Below are 22,855 nucleotides of genomic sequence, written 5' to 3'. Positions count from 1 at the left end.
AAGTCTATATTTTCTGATGGTACAAAAATATTTACTTTGCTTCTTTCAATTTTCTCAGAAAATTCAAATATTTTTTTTTAATAAATCATAAAAGTTTAAAACTGATAAAAAAAATTGGAAAATGAAATTGGCTGCTTTTCCACAACCTCTTTTTAATTCCAAAATGTACATAAACAAAATGAAGAGCAACTAAAATATTTATCCAGATACATATCTCTTTTACATATATGACCGTTGGGTATAATAACTTTTTTCTACGTTATACATATGTATATCAATACCTTACATATACATTTAACTTTTATAGTTCTGCTTTCCTTTAACTTGCACTATTAGTTTTATTTTCTTTGTTTTGCTTAAAAGGAAACTCAAATAAGTAAGCGTTTCATATGCAAATGTGCTGCTTCCAAAAACTCGGCTTCGACGAAGAAGATGTGTGTGTGCGTATTGTTTCCATAAAACTAATGCCATTGATCAGAAATAGAGAGCAGCTAATAGGCGATCAGATTGTTGGAGTTGGACGGCAGCTGAGTGTGAAACCACTTCAACTATTTTAAATATTATTAGTTTTTTGATAATTTCTAGCATGTGGGTCAAAGCAATCACCGAATCGGCAGCTGCTGCGCCAACAAAAAAAGTTGTTGTTTAATTTAAATAATCTTCATTTTGTTTTAACTACTTTGTCAATCTGTGGTCGCATAACATGCCACTCGCATACATACACACACACACACACACATGCACGAACTGCAAAGAAGAGCAAACACTGAAGACTGGAGACAGAAGTCAAAAGACAGAAGACACGAGATATAACTTAGGCCACAACACGCGCCTCGCTGAAGAATTGCTCAGCTTATTATCTTGAGACTATCAGCCATAATTCAGCGTCTTAAATTGCACAAACACATGTTGTGTCGTGTTGGTGTTGGCTTTTTGCGTCGTTGTCGTTGTTGTTGTTGTTGTTGTTGTTGGTCGCGGTTGGCTGCCTGTCTTGCAGTTACTTAAAATAATTAGCCAATAATGCTGAAAATGCTTTTCATGTTCGCTGCAATTTGCTGCTGTCGCCGGCTTTGGCTGCCAACTGCAGATGCTACTTTTTAATGCTGCTTGTTGCTGCTGCATTTGTTGTTGGTTTTGTTGTTGCTGTTGTGATTGTTGCTGCTCATTTGCATATCACATTAGAAACAATTTTGTGGCTAATCACCACCAACACTGGCTTAAGCCGCCATAAACAACTCAAAGAGCGAAGTGACACTTGCATTACCCACTGCACTTGCACTTGCCCACACACACACACACACAACCACATATACATATATACATACATATACAAACTGGCATGCGACGATGTTATTGCGTGCAAATGTTGAGCCCACAAGAAGCGCACATACACACACACACAGCCATACATCCGAATGTGATAATGTGTTTGCTGCGAGAGCACGTGTTGACAGTTATAACTGTAAAGGCAGCAACAAGAGTAACAACCGTCCAAGCGGATTAGATGATTTTCATTGAAAGCAAAGCGCTCGAAAATGAAATGTCATATTTATGATTATTCACTTTTGAAGGCAACTTTGTATTGGAGGATATACAAATTATCCCTGGCCCAGACCGCATTTTACAAAAAATTAAGTGATTAGTTAAAAATCAGAATGCTTTTGATCGGAGATTACTTCGAACATTTATATTTAAACGTTGTAATTAACGCTAAAGGCACTTGCTCACTTTTGTAGATTGCCACGAAAAACCGGCAAAGCTGTTGACACCTTAATTTGCTAAGCATTGGAGGGTTGCCATATTTTCGATAAGAGTAGTAATATGAGCGGTAAATTTTAATGAAGCAGCGCAAATTCACTTCCGAAAATATAAGTATACAGTTATTACGCTCTATGGTGGCCACACCCTCAATTTGATTGAAGTCGACTGGGCTCAAAACTGTCTTCGAGCAAAGCTCAAACATGTTTCAATATTTTCAGTAACAGCACACAACGTTGGAAAATTCTGAAAACCAAAATATTCAATTCCCTTGACTGTCTGTCTAACATAAGGTGGTCTATCTTGTGGATGGATTGATAAATACTTTGATGGAAGTTAAAAAACGCGAACTTACGGTAGAAATTCGTCGAGAGAGAATTTCTATATACATATGAGCAATTTTGAGTTCTTTGAAGTCGGAACATTTTACCATCAGCTCGGCATCTCTCTGGACTCCGTTCAAATGATTTAGCTGGATATTTTGGGCATGAAACGCGTTATTGCTCGACTCGTCCCGATAAAGCTGAGTTTTTTTTTGCAAAAAGAGTACGATTGTGACAAATTTAAAGCCACAAATGCAATGAATACCATCGATCAACCACCGTGTTCACCAGACTTGAAAATGCCACTCCGTGGAAGACGTTTTCAGTCGATCGAAGAGATAAAACAAAATTCGTTAAAGAAGCTGAAGGCCACGCCTAAAAGTGTTTATGAAAAGTCTTGCGAGGACTGTAAAAATCGTTGGCATAAGTGTATTACATCTCGTGGAATTTTCTTTCAAGGCGAAAAACAAACATATTGGTGAATAATTAAATATTTTAAGTTTTAGTTATACTTTCCGGGTACTTTTTTGTCACAACGTATGAATGTTCGATATTTTGAAAGATTTTCCACAAATCTTTGCTTTGCTTTGAAGATATTTTGAACTATAACTGTTTTTGTTTCAAGTAGTAGTGAACATTCGTTTAGAAAGGATCAAAAATCGTGCTCGGTACAAGGCAGGACTAGCTACACTGTGCCTAGAGACAGAATTAGCCAAGAAGTTTGCTTTCCGTACTATTAATGACGCATTCGCTGCCACCAAAGTTCGAAAAGCTCACTTCTAAGTTCCAAATAATTGAAGATCGGAAGATTTTAATCTACATATTCAGAAACTTAATGATGACAGTCAACAGATTTCAAAAGAATATTATTTTATTCTCATGCAACATGTTATTACAGAGTATAATAGTTTTGTTCACCTAACGGTTGTACGTATCACCTGAAACTAATCCTTACAAGCTGTTCTTTGGCAAAGCAGTAAAGACGAGTTCGTAGATGGGCGTAATTGGACCACTGCGACGCCCACAAAACTCTATTAATCGAAAACGTGTTAAGCGCCATACTAAGAATAGGTGATTGCAGTAGCAAGTGGCACCTGTGGACAAAAAAAATTTAAAAAGTGGGCGTGGCCCCGCCCTTTAATAATTTTAACATACTACATATCTCCTGAGCTACTAAAGCTACAACAACCACTTTGGTCTAGCGCAAAAACTACAAGAACTCCTACCGACAGTGAGAAAATAGATGAGATCGAATGGTAATTCCGCCCATTCCCCATATAACGGTACTGTTAAAAACTGCCTAAAGCGGGATAAGTCAATCACTAAATATGCCAGACATAAAATTTTATACCTGAGGGAAATTTTATTTTATGGGAGCCGTGGTAAAAATTAAACAATGGGCGTGGCACTGCTCACTTTTAGGTGAAATCACATATCTCGGAATCCTCCCTATAGTGCTACTTCTTCCATCTACTCCTGGAGAGAATAATTCGAGCTGCAGATCTGAATAGAGAAGGCACAATATTTTTTAAGAGCGTACAGCTGCTGGCATATGTCGATGGTATTGATATTATTGGCTTCAACAACCGCGCCGTTAATTCTGTTTTCTTCAGACTGGATAAGGATAAATCCAACGCAGAATAACTCTTGCCAACAGGTGCTACTTCGGACTGAGTAGGCAATAGAGAAGGAAAGTCCTCTCTTGACGAACAAACACCAAACCCTATAAGCCACTCATAATTCCCGTCCTGTTATATGGTGCAGAGGCTTGGACGATGACAACAACTGATGAGTCGACGTTACGAGTTTTCGAGAGAAAAGTTCTGCGGAAGATTTATGGTCCTTTACGCGTTGGCCACAGCGAATATCGCATTCGATGGAACGATGAGCTGTATGAGTTATACGACGACATTGACATAGTTCAGCGAATTAAAAGATAGCGGCTACGCTGCCTAGGTCATGTTGTCTGATTGGATGAGAGCACTCTGGCTCTGAGTGTATTCGACGTAGTACCCGCCGGGGGAAGCAGAGGAAGAGGAAGATCACCACTCCGTTGGAAGGACCAAGTGGAGAAGTACCTGGCTACACTTAGAATATCCAATTGGCGACAAACAGCGCGCTGTTGAAAACTCGGCTTTAACCGCGTGAGCTGTGTCTACGCCAATAAAGAAGAAAAAAAAGTAGAATTTCGAATAGCCAGCTGAACTTGCTACATATAATATGATTGGCGATTGCATGTGAGGTACCTTAATGACACCCAGGGAAAATTTTTTAGTATATGATTATAGTTGAAAAATGAAGTCGGGTCAATACTACCCCTATATACTACGAATACGTAGGTTGCTATATATGTATATTTCTGGCCTAATAATGTAAATAGCATATTTATCAACGAAAATGTTTTTTTTATTTTTTTTATTTTGTTTTTTTTTTTTTTTTTTTTTTTTTTTTTTTTTGTCGATTGCTGTTTTGTTTCGGGCTCATACGCATAGATCCATGATTCGTCACCTGTGACGATCTTATAAACGTCTTTTGAAGCACCGCGATCGTATTTTTGCAGCATTTCTTTACACCAATCCACACGAGCCTTTTTTGAGCGATTGTCAAATTGTGCGGGATCCAACGAGAACAAACCTTTTTTACGGCCAGGTGTTCATGCAATATCGAATGTATGCTGGTGGGAGAAATGCGTAGGCATGCCTCTGTCTGAAGGTATGTTACATGACGGTCTTGCATTATCAGTTCACGTACGGCATCGATGTTTTCTGGCACAACGGCTGTTTTTGGACGACCTTCACGGAATTCGTCTTTGAGCGAGCATCGGCCACGATTGAATTCGTTGTACCAGTTTTTCACAGTGCTATAGGATGGTGCTTCATAGCCATACAAAGAGTATAGTTCATCGATGCACTCTTGTCGTGATAATCCACTTCGAAAGTTGTGAAAAATGATCGCACGAAAATGTTCACGAGTTAGTTCCATTTTTTGGCCGAGATGAATTTTTTAATTCCCTGTAAATAAAACAATTCACGATTAAATGACAAAACGTTCTGAGTGATGTTATGCTAAAAAATGTCAAACTTTCCAATGGAAATGTCAGATTGCACCTGGCAACACTTAGTGTTGCCATAGGCCAGAATATATATAGCAGCCCTCGTATGTTGGTCTTGAGTTATATCAGTAGTGGATCCAGAAACAGTTTTTGTGGGGAAATAAACATTTAGTTGAAACATCAAAAATATTATTATTAAATATCGTAGTCTTTATACAAAATTTTTAATCGATCATCTAATATAATCAAATCGTAGAAGTGCGTTATTGCAATGTAAAATACTGCAGTCAGATCGTGTATTGAATAGAAAAATTTCACAAAACAAAACGATGTGGGCCAAGTTTGAAGAATCTTTCGATAACTTCTTCTGCAGTGACTTCAAAGTCAAGATGCGTGTACAGCAATGCTAGGGCTTTCAATCTATCTTGAAACATATTTCTCCTCAGCCACCTTTTTGCTGCGGCAACGTGTCGAAAGAGAGCGTTCAGAGCTGGCATTCGTCACATGAATTATGCAGAATATGCGAAGAAAACTGTGAACTATGCGGTATATATGTACGTACATAGGTCTGCATTGCAGTTCTTCAACGTTCCCAATACAGTAGTCGGTAACCTGTTGTCTTTTGAATTTTGCTTCTGTCCCCAATAGCACTGCCACTAATCAAGCGCACCTTTGAGCTTCAATCGTCGCATGACGTTTTCATTATCCAAAAAACCCTTGAATACTCGTATATCTAACAAGCAGTCAATAAGGTTTTCTATTTCTTTGGTTTTCAAAGTACATACTTTTCGCGTAAGCAACAAACTCAGTTGAAACCCATTCGATACTTCTCAAATCTCCCGATTGTATTCAATAGAACAGATTCTTGATACTTTCAGTTCTGCTTCCTTAACTTTGTGCGAAAGAGGTCGTATCCGTGGATTTTTGGATTTGGTTTGTGATTCAATCACTGTTTTTGGGAAATAAATCGTGCGGTGAAATCAAAAAATGCTGAATGCTGTACACAGGCACTATTCTCTTTGCACGGCTGAACTGCAATTCGACGAAGAAAAAATATTATTTCAATATGACAACTGTCCGACTCACATCTCTGCCGCCTCGCAGGTCTATCTTGCAGATTGTCAGATTTGTGTAATTGCCTGCCAAGAAGCCACTATAAACAACTTATTTTCTTTCTTCTGTAGCTTTGCTTTTATTAAACTGAACACAAATATATCAGGTTTGGAATTGAATAAAACTTGCGGCATGAACTTAGGTCAAACTTGTACTGTATAAGCTTTAAAATAACTTCATATATTTGTAACCATTAGTAATTACCATCACTCTAACGACTCAGAAACACCATTGCAAAGGCTTAAGAGTCTAAATATTTAACGTAGATTTATATTCATTTGTCAGTTATGTGCTCAAAATGATTAACAGCTTAATTACTTATTTAGTGGAAACAAGAATTAATCGACTAATAATTATATGGTAGTACCTAAGTACGATAATAAACGGATAATCGACTGGCTTACAGTGGAGCTTACTCTTAAAAATTGCTTTTGAAATAATTGGAAATTCATTTTTAGGTGCGGTGGTTGTAGAGTGGAGTTTCAATGCCACAAATTAGAATGTCTTGTGTAAAATCACTAAAGGAAAAGTAAGGCTTGATGTATTCAAAGAAGCCAAGAAAAATTACACAACAAATATTATATATCTTTTGGTACCTCAAATATTGTCATTCTACTGAATTTAAATTCCTTAGTGTAAAATAAAATATTATCGAAATCAAAGTGGTCCTGAAGGAGGCCACCGACTGAAGGAGTTTGTATCTACTTTAATTACAGAGTCCACAAGGTACAGTTACACCATAATTCGGTTCATGATTACTTTGAAATATAACAAAACAAACCGAAATTGGAAGGCAAATCTTTCCAGTAATATATCATACATTTACGGTTTTGACCCACTGTACAGTGCGCAATTGCGGATTTGGCAAAAATCATTTGGGCGGATACGACGCCAATCAATATTTTAAGTGAGTAAGAAGCAGGTGGTTAACGGTATTTAAGCGACTTAATGCATTTTGCTAAAATGTAATCTGCAAAGCCTCAGGATGAAGTTGCATTTTACAACTAATAATGTGCCCGTTAATTACGCAACAATCTTGAACGCATCAAAACGCAAACGCTTCTGTATTTCAAACAAGCCAAGAAGCTGACTTTATGCTACTGATAATTAAACATTGGATTTCTCGATAGACACATGTTGCTAAATCAAGTTTATGGATATAATAAATACACATAACGGGTGATCCAAGTATAGGTACTTTTTTCAATAGCTTTTTCTTTGACAGATGACGTGTGAGTCGTGTCAAGTCGTCATGTTATTTTTGTTAAGTATTGTTTGACATTTCATCATGGAAAGACTTACGAAAAATTACGTTCTGTAAAAAATGAGTTTCGGGAGTACTACTCGCATCACTCAACTTGAGACCCAGCATTCATTATTGGATAATATTCGACCGAATAGACCTCATCCAGCACGCAGTAACACGAAGGCAGTGGAGAGTCAAACAACTGAACGAACTGACGTATGGAACAACTGGGCGTAGATCTTAAATTGAAAAGCATAAAAAACAGCTTGTGCAAGAACTGAGGCCGCTCGACCATCCCATCGCTCCTCTCTATGAGCTTATCAAAAGTTCCAAGAAGATCCGACAATTTCAAGCAAATTTTGTTCAACGATGAGGCCTATTTCTGGCTCAATTGGTATTTAAGCAAGCAAAATTGCCGCAATTTGGACGAAGAACAACCTAAAGACATTCAGGAGCTGTAATTTTATCCAGAAAAACCACGGTTTGGTCTGGTTTGTGGGTCAGTGGAATCATCTGTCCATATTTCCATGGTGCCGGTGAGAACGTAACCGTCAATGGTGACCGTTCGTCGCGCCATGATAACCAACTATTTGATGCCTAAAATTGAAGCTCGTGATCTCGGCGACATTTGATTTCAACAAGACGACGTCTCTGTATTGAGAGAAAACTTCGTTAAGCAGATAATTTCACGTTTTGAGTCGGTCGATTGGCCAATATCATGTGATATCACACCGTCAGAATTTTTCCTGTGGCGATACGTAAAGTCTAAAGTCTATGCGGACAATCCCGCTTCGATTCAGGCCTTGGAGCAAAATATTACGTGTATCATTCGCCAGCGACCAGTCGAAATGTTCGAACGAATCATCGAAAATTGTACTCAACGGATGGACCATCTGAGACACAGCCGCGGCTAACATTTCAAAGAGACAATCTCCAGAAAGAAATGCCAAGGGAGTATTGTTTCGAATGAAAATAAACATTCACCATTAAATTTGAAGTTTCTGTAATGAATGGATAACCTTTTACGTGCAATATTATACCTACACTTCATTTTGACACAATTTTTGGTACAAACACGTGCAGTCACTACAAAAATATTCTCCATGAATTTTAATACTAGACTTCAGAAATTGACCGACATGTTCGGCCACATGCACCGACGTCCATATATTTTGCATTTGAGCCCTTAGAAAGTTATAGTTCGATTTCGACAATTTGTGGGCGGAAGATGAAATACCTTGAGAACACTATTTATACAAAGTTTGAAGATGGGCGAATCACAATGTACTATTGAATGAGGAGATCGGGGTAACCTCACACACAAAATTTGGTTAAAATTGGTCAGTGCCATTCCAATTTTCACAACAAGCAAAATTGTTGCATTTGCGATGATGATAATTTGTTTAGATACCGGGAATCCTGGAAAAGTCACGGTTTGGTTTGGGCGGAGGAAATCATTGGTACATATTTCTTCAAAAGTGAATCTGACCATATGTTATTTACTGTCATGATTAATGACCTTTTCATGCCTGAATTGGATAATATTAATGTGGACGTCCTATGGTTCCAACAAGACGAAAAATTAATTTTGAAGGAAGCTTTAGCCTACAAGGTCGTGTGATTTGACGCTACTGACCTTTTGCTTTTGGGATTATGTAAAGTCACTTGCCTATGCAGATAAACTCGAGACAAATGACGTCTTGAGAGAGAATATTCGCCTCATTATTACTGATAAACCGCTCCAATTGCTATAAGAAAACACCTTCCCGGAGTACGGGACTTTAACCTGCAAAACGTAACCTATTAACATGTCATGTCTCTCACACGGGACCACTGGACAAAATATTACTTCATGGTTGAGAAGAAGACGTTTAAGTCTCCTGCGCATTGACTGTCGCCTAATATGTTGTAAATGTCTCAATTTTGTCATAGTTAGAGCTGTCACTTCGCTGACCGTTTTCCATTTTACAGACGACGACTCGCACATAAGTGCAGTCAACTTTTCCACCGTGAGACTATTTCCAAGTGTGGTTTTTAGCTCTTCCTTTATACCTAAAAACCGAGGGCAATGATAGTGTAAGTATTCAAAGTTTTCTATACACTCTGTACGAGTCGTACAATATGGATGATGGATGACTAAAGTTATGACGATATTTGTATAGGTAGCTTCTAAAGCAACCATGACTGAGTATTTAGGTCAGGTGGAAATCCAAGTCCCCATGTTATCCATCTATCCACGAATGTATGTCCGGAATAAGTCTGTGAGTGATCTTTTGAGTAGATATTACCGTATTCATTTACGAACCATCAGTATAAATAGTAAAATATGTTGTTCTCAATATAGAAATTCCAGACGTAGTTTTAAGAGGGTCACAAGAATACTGAACTCGTATCTTTAAGGATGATTGTATCAAAAGTAACAGCATGGCTAAAGGGTCCGACATTTAACAGCCTTGCATCTTTCAATATCATAAAGATAGTGGCTTAGTGTCGAGCAAGGTTATAGGTAGTAATCACAAGATAACGTCTAGTGGAGACGATGAGCCGATCTTAGTGTCACTGTTAACTCTGCCTGTGACGATCTCTGAAGTATGCCAAGTTGCCGTGTTTGTTTAAAGCAGGACCCCGTATCACTCAATCGGACGTATTTAAACGATGAATATCATCAACTTCCGATGTGGAGTTTAGTCCCAAATTTCTGCTGGTAACTAAATTGAGCTACTTTGCATTTGTTAGTAGACCCAGGAAGGCTGAACAAATAAACTTGCATATCAAAGGCGAGTAGACTTCTAGTAAGCAGCTCATAAACCAAAATGTTCGCTTCAGCATTGAAATTGTCGACTTCAGTGTTGCTATAGTAGAATTTCCTTTCAGGCGGGTAATTTTTGAAACCATATATCCTTCATCACTTCATAAAGATACATAGTTTTAAGAGTCAAGGCTGTATGTTTTTCACAACACCGCCGCATACTCCGCTTTCTGCGTCCAAAGCGCAAATAACCACTTTCAACATTGTATGCTGTCGGTAGTCCCCACACCAACTCACAAACCGCATACTTTATAAACGCAGATCTTCAGAATCAAGAATAACTAGCTGAAATTCCATAAATATTATCGAAATGGGATTACTTTGCGACTAATCGTTGTGTTATCTATTTTATTGCCGCCAATTAATATGCGATTTCAGAAACGCCATTATAAATACTGAGGCTTTACACATTTGTGATAAGCTTTTATAAACTCAGCGTTATTTAAATATTTGAAATTTATTACCACAAGCATACCATAAATAACTAGAAAAACACCCAACTCGACGATTGCATCGACTGCAACTGCATCCATCGGCCAAGTACCATGTTTATTTGCGCACACTGTATGCACGCAAGTATTAATCTGCCGGCGAAATATTTTAGTAACTGGTATATACATTTAATTTGCCTGTACATATGTATGTCATGTTGGTGGCAGCAGTTAGTTGTAAGCAATGCGCCGTCACAACGCAAGCAAACAAATATTTTCGAGTTTTTGTTGTTCTCTTTGTAGCGCCGAATGGCTGAGGAGGCGGCCGCAAACGCCTATGGACCGTAAATTTCCAATTTAATTTTATGCACATTCGATACTCATAAAATTGAGCTATTATCGATTAAAATCTAATATTTCAAACATCTTCTCATTCATTACACACACACACCCGCACGCACACACACGCGTGGCAGCGAGAACACTCAGCAAGTGTTAAAACTCAATGAAACGCTTATAAATCAACAAGTTAATTGAAATGGGATGTAACGCGGTGGCATGTTGGAATTTTTTCCGTTTCGACTTTTGCGCTGAGCGTTTTACTAGCTGGGCGTTTAAACGGCTAAATGACTACACAACTGCTGCTGGGTTGGTTAATAATGAGATTTGGGAAACTAAATGAGTGGGAATTTAAATCTCTGGTAATAATAGTGTAGAAATGCTAATGAGATTTCAAATGTTGACAATCGAAGGATGATGATGCGCTGCAGTTACACCTACATAACTACTTATATGTAAGTATATAATTATGATCTGGTCAGACTACAACTTCAAATTTCGTTCCCCTGATAGTTTATTTCTGTTTAATGTAAGAAATGTAGAATCTTATCCTGATTGTTTCTGATAATCTCCTTTTGTGTCGGAGTACTGAAAGATAAGTTTTTAAATATTCATTTAACAAGTCATAGAATATATAATATAGCTTCTCCTTCTACACCGTCGTAGACCCCGCTTACGCGATTATAGCCGAGTTATCCACAGCACTCCAGTCGTTCTTCTTTTTTGCTGCTTGGCGCCAATTGGAGATTCCAAGTGTAGCCAGGTCCCTCACCACCTGGTCTTTCCGACGGAGTGGAGATCTTCCTCTTTCTCTGCTTCCACTGGCTCGTACTGAATCGAAAATCTTCCTTCCATCCGAACAACATGACCTAGCCAGCGCAGCCATTGTCTCTTGATTCGCTGAACTAGAACTATTCACCTGTGCCCAAAAAATAAGGGGACATTTGAATTCAAACTGCGCGCGTCGAAGGATTTGGAGAAATATTTTTTAGGTTGGTAGTACTGTCGGTCATATTTATGTCAAATTTCATGTCAAAATATTTATTATTGTGTGAGATACGTGTCGTTTTGTGAGCTGCTAAAAGTGAGTTTTTCGTTTTTTGCGATGTCGAAATTTATTGAGCAAAGAATATGCATTAAATTTTGTTTATGGAATCAATTTTCTGCTGCGGATACGTTGAGGATGGTGCAGAAAGCCTTTGGTCATGAGGCTATGTCTAAAAAAATGTTTACAAGTGGTATAGTGAGTTCCAAGCCGGCCGTGAACGTGTCGAAGACGAAGAGCGTCCAGGGCGACCATCAACCTCAACCGACGAAGCTCCCGTTCAACAAATCAAAGATTTGGTGTAGAAAAACCGTCGATTAACAATTAGAGACCTTGCTGATGAAGTTGGCATAACGAAAGGCTCAGCCAATACCATTTTGAAGGATGTTTCGGGCCTCAAGCGCGTCAAATCTCGACTGGTTCCGAAAACATTGAACTTTTTGGAAAAAGGCGTCGCGTTGAAGTGTGTGAAACGATGCTTTCCGACTACCAGGGTGTCATGAAACGCATTATAACTGGCGATGAGACCTATGCTTACGAATATCGTGCCAAAAGAGAGCCGAGATCAAAAAAATCGCGCCAAAGTCGCTCAAAAATCATGGTCATGTTGACTGTTTTCTACGATTATCGTGGTGTTGTGCATTATGAATTCCTTTCAACCGGTCAAACAGTCAACAAGGAATATTATTTGAACGTTATGCGTCGTTTGCGTAACGCTATCCGCCTAAACAGGCCGGAATTGTGGAAAGACAATTCTTGGTTTTTACACCACGATAACGCACCATCCCATACTGCCCTCGTAATTCGTGATCATTTCGCCAAAAGCTCAACCCATATCGTTCTGCAACCACCGTATTCACCTGATCTGGCACCGTGCGACTTCAGGCTGTTCACCAAGCTCAAAAGACCGCTCCGGGGACACCGTTTTTATACGATAGAGGAGATTCAAGCCGCAGCGAAGATGGAACTGAAGGCCATCCCGGAAAGTGACTACAACCAGTGTTTCGAAGATTGGAAAATCCGTTGGCTTAAGTGCATTGCATCGGGAGGGGATTACTTTGAAGGGGATGAAATTGATTTGGAAGAATAAATAAAGAATTTTCAAAATAAATACAATGTCACCTTATTTTTTGGGCACATGTCAATTGACCGCCAATGCGCGAAAACTTTTCTCTCGAACACTCTTAAGGCCGACTCATCAGATCATGACATTGTCCATAAGGAAGTGTTAAGTTCGGGTATAACCAAACATTTTGAACTCACGCAATCTCAGTTGTGGGCAAAACATTATATAATTAAAAAGGCTGCGATAGTATAAAACTAGACTTTTAGACTCACTTAGTTTCATTACTATGTTCTGGTTAATTTTCGCGATATTTATATTAAATTCAACTTGAATAAAACGAATGAGATATACATATCAACCCAACAAAAGGTGTTAAATTTAACACAAATATATTAGGAATATAATGAAAACACCAGCAATACTCTGGAATTATTTACGAGCACGAGCTAGACCCATTTCATTCAAATTCAGCGCTAAGCCATATTATTTTTAAGAAAACATATTCATTTCCGATCATTGAAATAACACACTAATAGGAGGTCTGAAAAGTTCGTAGGCTGACATAGAAATATTTTTTTTTTGAAAAATTGGATTTTATCATTCAATTTAATTTAAATAAAGCGGTGAAAAGAATTTCAATATAATTTTTTAATACATTTCCTTACATCTCAAAATATGCTTCCGTTTCTGCGTTTACCTCTCTATTTCTTTTCAGTGAGAATTTTCTTCCAGTCTCAAAACAGAAAATAGTGGGGTAATTTTTTCGCGATTTTATTCTTCAAACGCTCCAATAACAAAGTATGTTAAAAGCCGCTGTTAATGTTTTTCCCTTTGGAGGATACTCGAGTACGGGCATCACAAATTATTGATGTCATAACCTTAGCAGTCGACTGTTGCGCTGTTCAACGCTTTGGAACGGATTCATCGTGTGCCGTCCACTCGGATGACTGTCGATTAAACCTCGGATTGAAATGATGGGGCCATGTTTCACCCATTGTTACATATCGAAGCAAAAGTTCGACTTTATTATGCTTGAACATCTCCAATCACTGCTCCGAATCAAAAACTCGTCGCTGTTTTTTGATCAAAAGTGAGCTCTCGCGGCACTCACTTTGCACAGAGTTTTCTCATTCCCAAATATTCGCGAATGATATGATGTTCACATTCAGGCAGGCACTTTAACTGCCATATCGACAACTTCACTTTACGATCATCTAAAATTATTTTGTGGACTTTTTTGATGTTTTCATAGGTAACAGCCGACGCGTGGACACACAGAATCCACTGCATTCATCGCCCTCGGTGCTCATTTTGCCTAGTTTGAACTTGCCAAACCGCATTTCAAAGGTTGATTTCCCGCGTGCAGAGTGTGAATAATATTGTCTAGTCCAAACCTTGGCTTCAACAATATTTGCCGAGACGAGATACCTGCAGAACTGTGTAAGCACATGGATTATGTTTATGGGGGTTCAACAGCACATGGCAATCGGAATAATATTTCCTGTGTTCAAAATAAAAAGTTCAGTGGAAAAGCTATAGAGCAATCACACTACTACAAACTACTTTTCTTTATTCTGAAAGAACGATTAAGAGCATAAGTGAAGCAAATTGTGGATGGCTACCAAGTATGAAATACAACTGGAAGAGTCCCCACCGATATTTATAGTTCGAAATATTTATAGTACGACAAATTCTTGAAATTCTCAGGAAAATGCCACCACCACATTTCACTTGTTTCTAGATTACAAGGCTATCAATAGATTGCTTCTCTACGAAGCCTTACCAAACTTACAGGCATACCCTCTAAATTAATAACTGTCATTAAAGACACAACGGCGAACGTAAAAAATCTGATACGAATTCGAAACTTTATATAAGCGCTTTTATTTAAAAACCCCCTACAAGAGGGCTTTCATGTCTACTATTCAATCTTGAGCATGAAAAGGTGAGAAGGGAAGAAGGCACAATATTTTTAAAATTGACTTAAGTATTGGTTTACGCTGACAATAAAGACCTTGCTGCGAGTCTATAGATCGACCGGCTCAAAACGTGAAATTATCTGCTCACCGAAGTATTCTCTCAATAAATCCATTGATTGATGCGATGTGTGGGAAGAGGCGCCCTCTTGTTAAAATCAAATGTCGTAGAGATCACGAGCTTAAATATCAGGCATTAAATAGTCGCTTATCATGGCGCGAAAAATGTCGCCATCAACGGTTTCGTCACACACCAAACCGTTGTGTTCTGGATGAAATGGCAGCTCTTGTATCTCTTCAGGTTGCTCTTTGTCCCAAAGGCAATGTTACTTGTTTACATACCCATTGAGCCAGTAATGAACGTCATCGCTGAGCAAAATTTGGCTCAAAAACGTCGAATCTTCTTGGAACATTTCAAGAGCCCATAGAGCGAAGCGATAATTTGTACGCACTCAATTTAAGATCCTTATGTCAGTCCGAGTTTCTGCGAACGGCGCCGAATCGGCTCTCCACGGTCTTCGTATACACTCTCGGTTACGGATTTTAAATTTTCCTTGTTATATAATTATAATGAAGTAATAGTTATGCATGCTTCTTTGTAATTTGCACTCCATCTTCCAAAGTGCAAAATTTTCTTCAATAAATAAAGAGGAACTATTCAGGATTATCTTATTCCTCTGGCACGAGGGAAGATCTAAAATTATAGAAAGCTTGTTTTTAAAGCAAAATCCGAAGCTCTTCTTCTTCGGAGGATGGAGTCATGTGTAGAAGCTCACGCAAGTGAGGAAAGTTCTCTGATCGCCATTCACTTGGGAGTGGCCAGAAACGATTCTTTTACACATGGTTCAAGCAGCTCACAACTTCCGGTCTTTGACCAAGTATCCTCTGGGTAGCCTAAGAACATCCGTTCGAAGGCGAGCTAAAGTGAGAAGGCGAAACATCCCCTCCATAGGGTTGTGCGCTGAGTTTGGGACCCGCCACGTAAAAAAACACCCCCAATGAAAAGGAACAACAAATCCGAAGCTCACTTCTACCTAAAATTCAGCAGCAGTATGAAGGCATCAATATAAATATGTATCTACTATACAAAGCAATCGAGGAAAGGATAACTTGTTAAGTTAAAAATATTTGTTATTCACTTTATTTTTAGAAAATTTGTAGTTTTTATTGGGTTCTTGAAATACATTTTTTTTTGATATATCTATTATTGAAATAAGTTTAATGTTCATCACTAATTTATTTCAGTATAATTAAAACTAGTTAACTAAAACTTTTTATTAAATTTGGAACTAAGTAATCTTATTTTTTACTTGTTTTCAAATTATACCACTTTCCCCTCCAACACTGCTTCCACAGTCTTCATCTAAACAATTTGCTATGCTTATGACCTTTCGAATGGCTATCTATTATATTTAGTTTACGCCGTTTGCCTATAAAACTAGAAAGAAGTTGTTACAATAATCAATTTAAGTATATACTGATTTTTCTGTGTAACATTACAAGACATTTTGAGGTATTGAAAAAGTGATGTAAATGCAGTTGAAGTGTAGCAAATAGATGTACGCCACCTTTTATTAGCTGCTTTGGGCCATTTTCTTCATCAACAATTTCAGTGGTCGCGTTGGTCTCTAAGCTCAAGCTGCCAAGCTGCCGCGTAACCGCACTCAAGCTGCGCTGTCTTGCAGTCAGACTTATGGCAAAATAAATAAATGTTTAAATAAAAAGAATTGAATCGACTAATTGCAACTGCGTACGCCTGAATACCACTTAAATCACTTAAATATTATAAATTAAAGATTTTGCATATTATATTGAATATTATTACATATTTATAGTAAAAAGGAGTGTCGCGCGACATTTCCAAACTGGCACTCAGATTTAACAAGCTTTCGACCGACCTCTTTTCAACAAACATGCACCGTCAACTGTTGAATATTCATTTGGTGGCGATGCATGTGTGTGTGTTAGATGTAAGATGTGGCGTATGTTAATCATTGCTAAAGTCATAACTTATCGGCATTTGTACTAGCGTCAAATAAATTTTCTACGCGATATTATCGCGAATACTTGCATGGTGCGGAGAGCCTTACGAGCTTTCAACTGCAACTTGAGCACTCTGCCTCTTCGCTTCATTTCAAGTCGAACCAATAGAGATGTTACCAACGCTTAAGTACATACATACATATGTATGTGTGTGCCGAAAAGATCGCACAAATATCACGTGTAAATATGTGCTTTTATTGCGAAGTTAGTGCTTTTGAAGTGTGCAATTTAGTGATCGGCAATTTGCTGCCGGTTCGACATTGTTGACGAATCGAACAAGCCGCTTGAAGCAGTAATTTCATGCAACTTTAATGAGTCGCCAATTATTTTTGCCCGTATCTGACGCGAAAAGTTGATATTCTGTCGAAGGTGACGCTGATATCCACATACATAGAGACATACATACATACATGGGTAGATGTATGTACAGAGGTAGCACACGTAGCATTTAGTAGGGTATAGTAGCTTATAGCATATATTTACATATTCACCATGACCGTAGCAACGTGAAGCCAAGCGAAATTTTGATCTGAAATTGAAATTTCCCAATTTAAGTATTGACACTCAAGAACACAAAAATGAGCACATTGATTCCTAATAATGACTGCAAATATCAACGCTAATTGTTTTGTGAGTGAGTGTGTGTATGTGTGGATGAGGAAAATATTTACATTTAATTTTGTCATTTTCATGAGTAATTCTGCGGTCCGCTTCGTGTGTCGTGATAGTTTAGCCGTGTTTACATGGAAGTTCCATTAGTCTCTAACCCATCCGTCACACTTTTGGAATTTTCGACTCACCAAACAGTATGTACATGATTGAGACAGCAACAACAATACATGGCAAGTGCACGACAACAATGCTTAGCGGTTGTTGCTGTCGCCGAACGGAAGTTGTTGTAGTGTCACTAATTGTCATGATCGTAAATCACTCGTGTCATAAAAGTGCGCGCGAGATGTGTTGTTGCTGTCATAGAAATAATGCCAATTTGAATTTTTGTAATAAAGTATTTTATTGACAGTTTGAGTGTGCAATATCACACTCACTTAACCGAATGTCATGAACAGTGTGCTGCAGAGTTTGCACCTTTGGCCTAAGCCACTGAAAACATTACATAATTACCGCAACACTCGCATTTGCATGTGTCATACTTTTCCAAATAGCAAAATTCAATTTCGTAAATTTTATTTTTTCAAAAAATATTTCTTCTGCAAAAAAGCGTCGCCAACGGCGTGGCAAGTATGTCGTCTAGTTGGCCTTGTTTTATTGTTCCTTTCTGCTGCATCGAAGACAGGTTTCCGCCGACATGACACGAGACACGACGCATAAGTTATCCAGTTATTTATTCGAATGTTTTATTTAATTCAATATATAAATTATATTTAATTATTTTGTTTATGCCAGTGCCATGTCTAAAGTTGTTAGTGCATACCCGCGAGCTGTTTTATTCCGTGACCGAAGCCACTAGCGGATGCGAAAATCGAAAGGTCACTTATAAAAGCCAACGGTAATTTGTATTTCTGTTATTGAAAATACTCCGAACTAGAGTTTAAAATCAATCTCAATTTTTGCTTTTCAAAATATCATTTTAGAGTCCATTATTCAATTAGTAGAAAAGCGAAAAAAATTCCCTTGTTCAATTTGTTGAAGTTTCGAGGCGTTTGGTCAGCTAAAACAGCTAATTTGAAAATCTCTTTTTCACATCGGATAGCTACGAGTTGGATAATATAAGTTTTTAGTGTATTGAAATTTTTGGAACAAAGCTTAAAAGATCCGTACTCTACTACCAAGCTTCGTTTAAATCGGAATGGACTGAATTATTTGGTTGCAAGTTCTTAAGATGCTGAAGAAGAGAAACGCGATTAATTTTTTCATACACAGAGAATTGTCAATTTCAGGCATTTGGTGCTCTACTCTAACCTAGGGCGTGAATTAAACATTTTATTTATTTGACTCTACTGAAGACTTCCCTACTAATTTCCGTTTGATACCCTTGTTTTTGTTTATTATTATTTGCTTTGCCCATTTATTCGCTCAAATAGTTTTGTAGACTATTGCAGATTATATAACCTGCTAAAACATAAAACTCATCTATTTTCGGGTATGCATTTAGATAAATAGTTGGCATCATGATACCAAATATATTTCAGTAACTTCGTCCTTTATCATATTTTCGGACAAGATATTTGTTCTTATATGTGACCTGGTCTACGAAAAGGGGGCTAACGTGCGAAAACTAGTTTTCTGGGAAAAGCTGTTAAAAATAATCGTCAGTTTCTCGTATATATTTTTCTCCTTTTTTTGATTTTTCGTAGACCAGGTCACATATATTTTAATTTAATTAAATAAATGAGATGAGAAACGCTATAAATATAAGAATTTTTAAAAAGTTCACAATTGAGAATAGTTTTGAAAACAGCTGCTGCCAGTATGTTATTGTAATTAATTAAAATTGTTCTTGCTTCAATCCCAGTCAAAAATTTTAACCTCAGATTTGCCTATGAATTGTTTGCGGTTGAAACCTCTCTCTACAATCGTTGTAAAATGCAGCTTGCTAAGAGCGAATAGTTTAATGGACATTTTGCGTTCCGGTCTGGGTCTGACTCGCAACCATCAACATTATATGTTGATAGTGGACCAGCCCCCAACGCGCTAGTCAAGTGCAAGCACGAAATAAGTCGGCGAATCTTTGACTTGTTCTCAGTTTTCTTTCTTGCAAGCTATTCGAATTTATAGTTCTCAGCGATACCAGGTACCCAAACAAGTATAACCATGAAGTAGTTTGATTATGAGGCCAGCCACCTCAAGGGCAGTTTTAAAGCTTTGCTATCGGGAAGTACACTGCCCCTTTAGAATCCCACTTTATGTGGAAGAAAATTTCCACCGCATATCTTATGTACGTAAAGGCTCCCCTCAGCCGTTTCACAATAGCCGTAATTTTAAACATTTAACAATTGAAAATATTCTTTGACGGGAGTTTCCAGAATCGCTAACCGAAATGCGAATATAATCGTTACATCCCCGCTCAAGGGCTGCTATTAGAAAAAGATAATATGTTAGACAAAAATTGTATTGTGGTATAATATATAGTATATCGTTACCTAAAATTCAAAATAATGTAGTATCGCTTTTCGTAATTTACAGGAGATGAATAAAACGATATAAAATTAAAAGTATTAATATTGAAGTATATTTGAATTTTGTTTATAACTTGGTTTTAGGTGATAGCAGAAATTTAAAGTTTGTAAAGCTGTCAACCTGAAGGATGGAGTCATGTGTAGAAGATCACACAAGTGAGGAAAGTTCTCTGATCGCCATTCACTTGGGAATGGCCAGAAACGATTCTTTTACACATGGCTCAAGCAGCTCACTACTTCCGGTCTTTGACCAAGTATCCTCTGGGTAGCCTAAGAACATCCGTTCGAAGGCGAGCTAATGTGAGAAAGCGAAACATCCCCTGCATAGGGTTGTGCGCTGGGTTTGGGACCCGCCACGTAAAACACACCCCCAATGAAAAAGAAAACACAGCCTCGGATGAGAGACCCCCCTTTTGATGACGACCATGGCAAACGAAATAAGGACTATGATTTGAGGGCATGCACCTGGAATGTCCGGACCCTTAATTGGGAAAGTGCCGCTGCCCAGCTGGTTGATGTCCTCGCGAAAATAAAGGCTGACATCACCGCCGTCCAAGATGCGATGGACGGGACAAGGACAGAGACGAGTAGGTCCTTGTGACATTTACTACAGTGGCCATATAAAGGAGCGCAAGTTTGGTGTTGGATTCGTGGTGGGAGAGAGACTCCGTCGCCGAGTACTATCATTCACTCCGGTGAATGAACGTCTAGCCACAATCCGCATCAAAGCGAGGTTCTTCAACATATCGCTGATTTGCGCCCACGCCCCGACGGAGAAGGACGATGTGACCAAAGATGCCTTCTATGAGCGCTTGGAGCGCGCTTATGAGAGCTGCCCCCGCCACGATGTCAAAATCGTGCTTGGCAACTTTAACGCCAGGGTGGGCAAAAAAGGTATATTTGGCACTACGGTCGGTAAATTCAGCCTTCACGACGAAACATCTCCAAATGGGTTGAGGCTGATTGACTTCGTCGGGGCCTGAAATATAGTTATCTGTAGTACTACATTCCAGCATAAGAAGATTCATCAAGCTACCTGGCTGTCTCCGGATCGAAAAACTACCAACCAGATCGATCATGTTGTGATAGACGGAAGACACGTTTCCAGTGTTTTAGATGTGCGTGCGCTCCGAGGTCCTAAGATCGACTCGGACCACTATCTTGTTGCAGCTAAGATTCGCACCCGCCTCTGTGCAGCAAAAAACGCGCGCCAACAAACACAAGGAAGGTTCGATGTCGAGAAGCTGCAATCACAACAGACAGCAGAACGATTTTCTACTCTTGCACTCCTGCTCTCTGAGAGCACTCGTCAACAACTCGGTATAAGGGAACTGTGGGACGGCATTTCAAATTCCTTACGTACAGCTGCAACCGAAACCATTGGTTTTCGGAAAGAGCAAAAGAACAGCTGGTATGACGAGGAGTGCCGTGTCGCAGCGGAGAGAAAACAGGCTGCCTACCTCGCAACGTTACGATCGACCACTACACGTGCGGGATGGGATAGATACCGAGAGTTGAAGAGGGAAGCGAGACGCATTTAAAGACAAAAAAGAGATAGAACGAAATGCGAGAGTACGAAGAGCTTGATAAGCTGGCGAAAGAGGTAATGCTCGAAAATTCTATAAAAAGATGCGGGAGCTAACTGAAGGTTTCAAGACCGGAATATGCTCTTGTAGAACCCCCAAAGGGGATCTAGTCACTGATGCGCAGAGTATACTTAAATTATGAAGGGAACACTTCTCCAGCCTGCTAAATGGCAGTGAACGCACAACACCAGGAGAAGGAGAACCCGATTCCACAATCGATGACGATGGAGCTGACGTTCCATTACACGACCATGAAGAAGTTCGAATAGCAATTGCCCGTCTGAAGAACAACAAAGCGGCAGGGGCCGACGGACTGCCGGCCGAGCTATTCAAACACGGCGGCGAAGAACTAATAGGGTACATGCATCAGCTTCTTTGTAAAATATAGTCGGACGAAAGCATGCCCAACGATTGGAATTTAAGTGTGCTATGCCCAATCCATAAAAAAGGAGACCACACAATCTGCGCCAACTACCGTGGGATTAGCCTCCTCAACATCGCATATAAGGTTCCATCGAGCGTATTGTGTGAAAGATTAAAGCCCACCGTCAACAAATTGATTGGACCTTATCAGTGTGGCTTCAGGCCTGGAAAACAACCGACCAGATATTCACCATGCGCCAAATCTTGGAAAAGACCCGTGAAAGGAGAATCGACACACACCACCTCTACCACCACCACCTACCACCACTAATACGGCTGTGTAAACTGACGTTGAGCAACACGAAAAGCTCCGTCAGGATCGAGAAGGACCTCTCCGAGCCGTTCGATACCAAACGAGGTTTCAGACAAGGCGACTCCCTATCGTGCGACTTCTTCAACCTGCTCCTGGAGAAAATAGTTCGAGCTGCAGAACTAAACAGAGAAGGTACCATCTTCTATAAGAGTGTACAGCTGCTGGCGTATGCCGACGATATTGATATCATCGGCC

At 39.0% G+C, this 22,855-nt stretch overlaps 1 protein-coding gene across 1 annotated transcript in view; it reads right to left on the bottom strand.

Annotated features, from left to right (window-relative positions):
• Positions 1-870: 870 nt before the first annotated feature.
• LOC126754830 (protein hunchback-like) overlaps positions 871-22,855 on the bottom strand; it is a 33,656-nt gene continuing 11,671 nt past the window's right edge. The window contains exon 2 of the mRNA XM_050466993.1: positions 871-1,158. Within this exon, the coding sequence (XP_050322950.1) occupies positions 871-1,158 (288 nt within the window). The remainder of the gene's footprint in view (positions 1,159-22,855) is intronic.

Source organism: Bactrocera neohumeralis, chromosome 4 (genome assembly GCF_024586455.1).
Source record: "Bactrocera neohumeralis isolate Rockhampton chromosome 4, APGP_CSIRO_Bneo_wtdbg2-racon-allhic-juicebox.fasta_v2, whole genome shotgun sequence".
Lineage (NCBI taxonomy): Eukaryota > Metazoa > Arthropoda > Insecta > Diptera > Tephritidae > Bactrocera > Bactrocera neohumeralis.
This window is presented reverse-complemented; position numbering and strand designations above follow the sequence as displayed.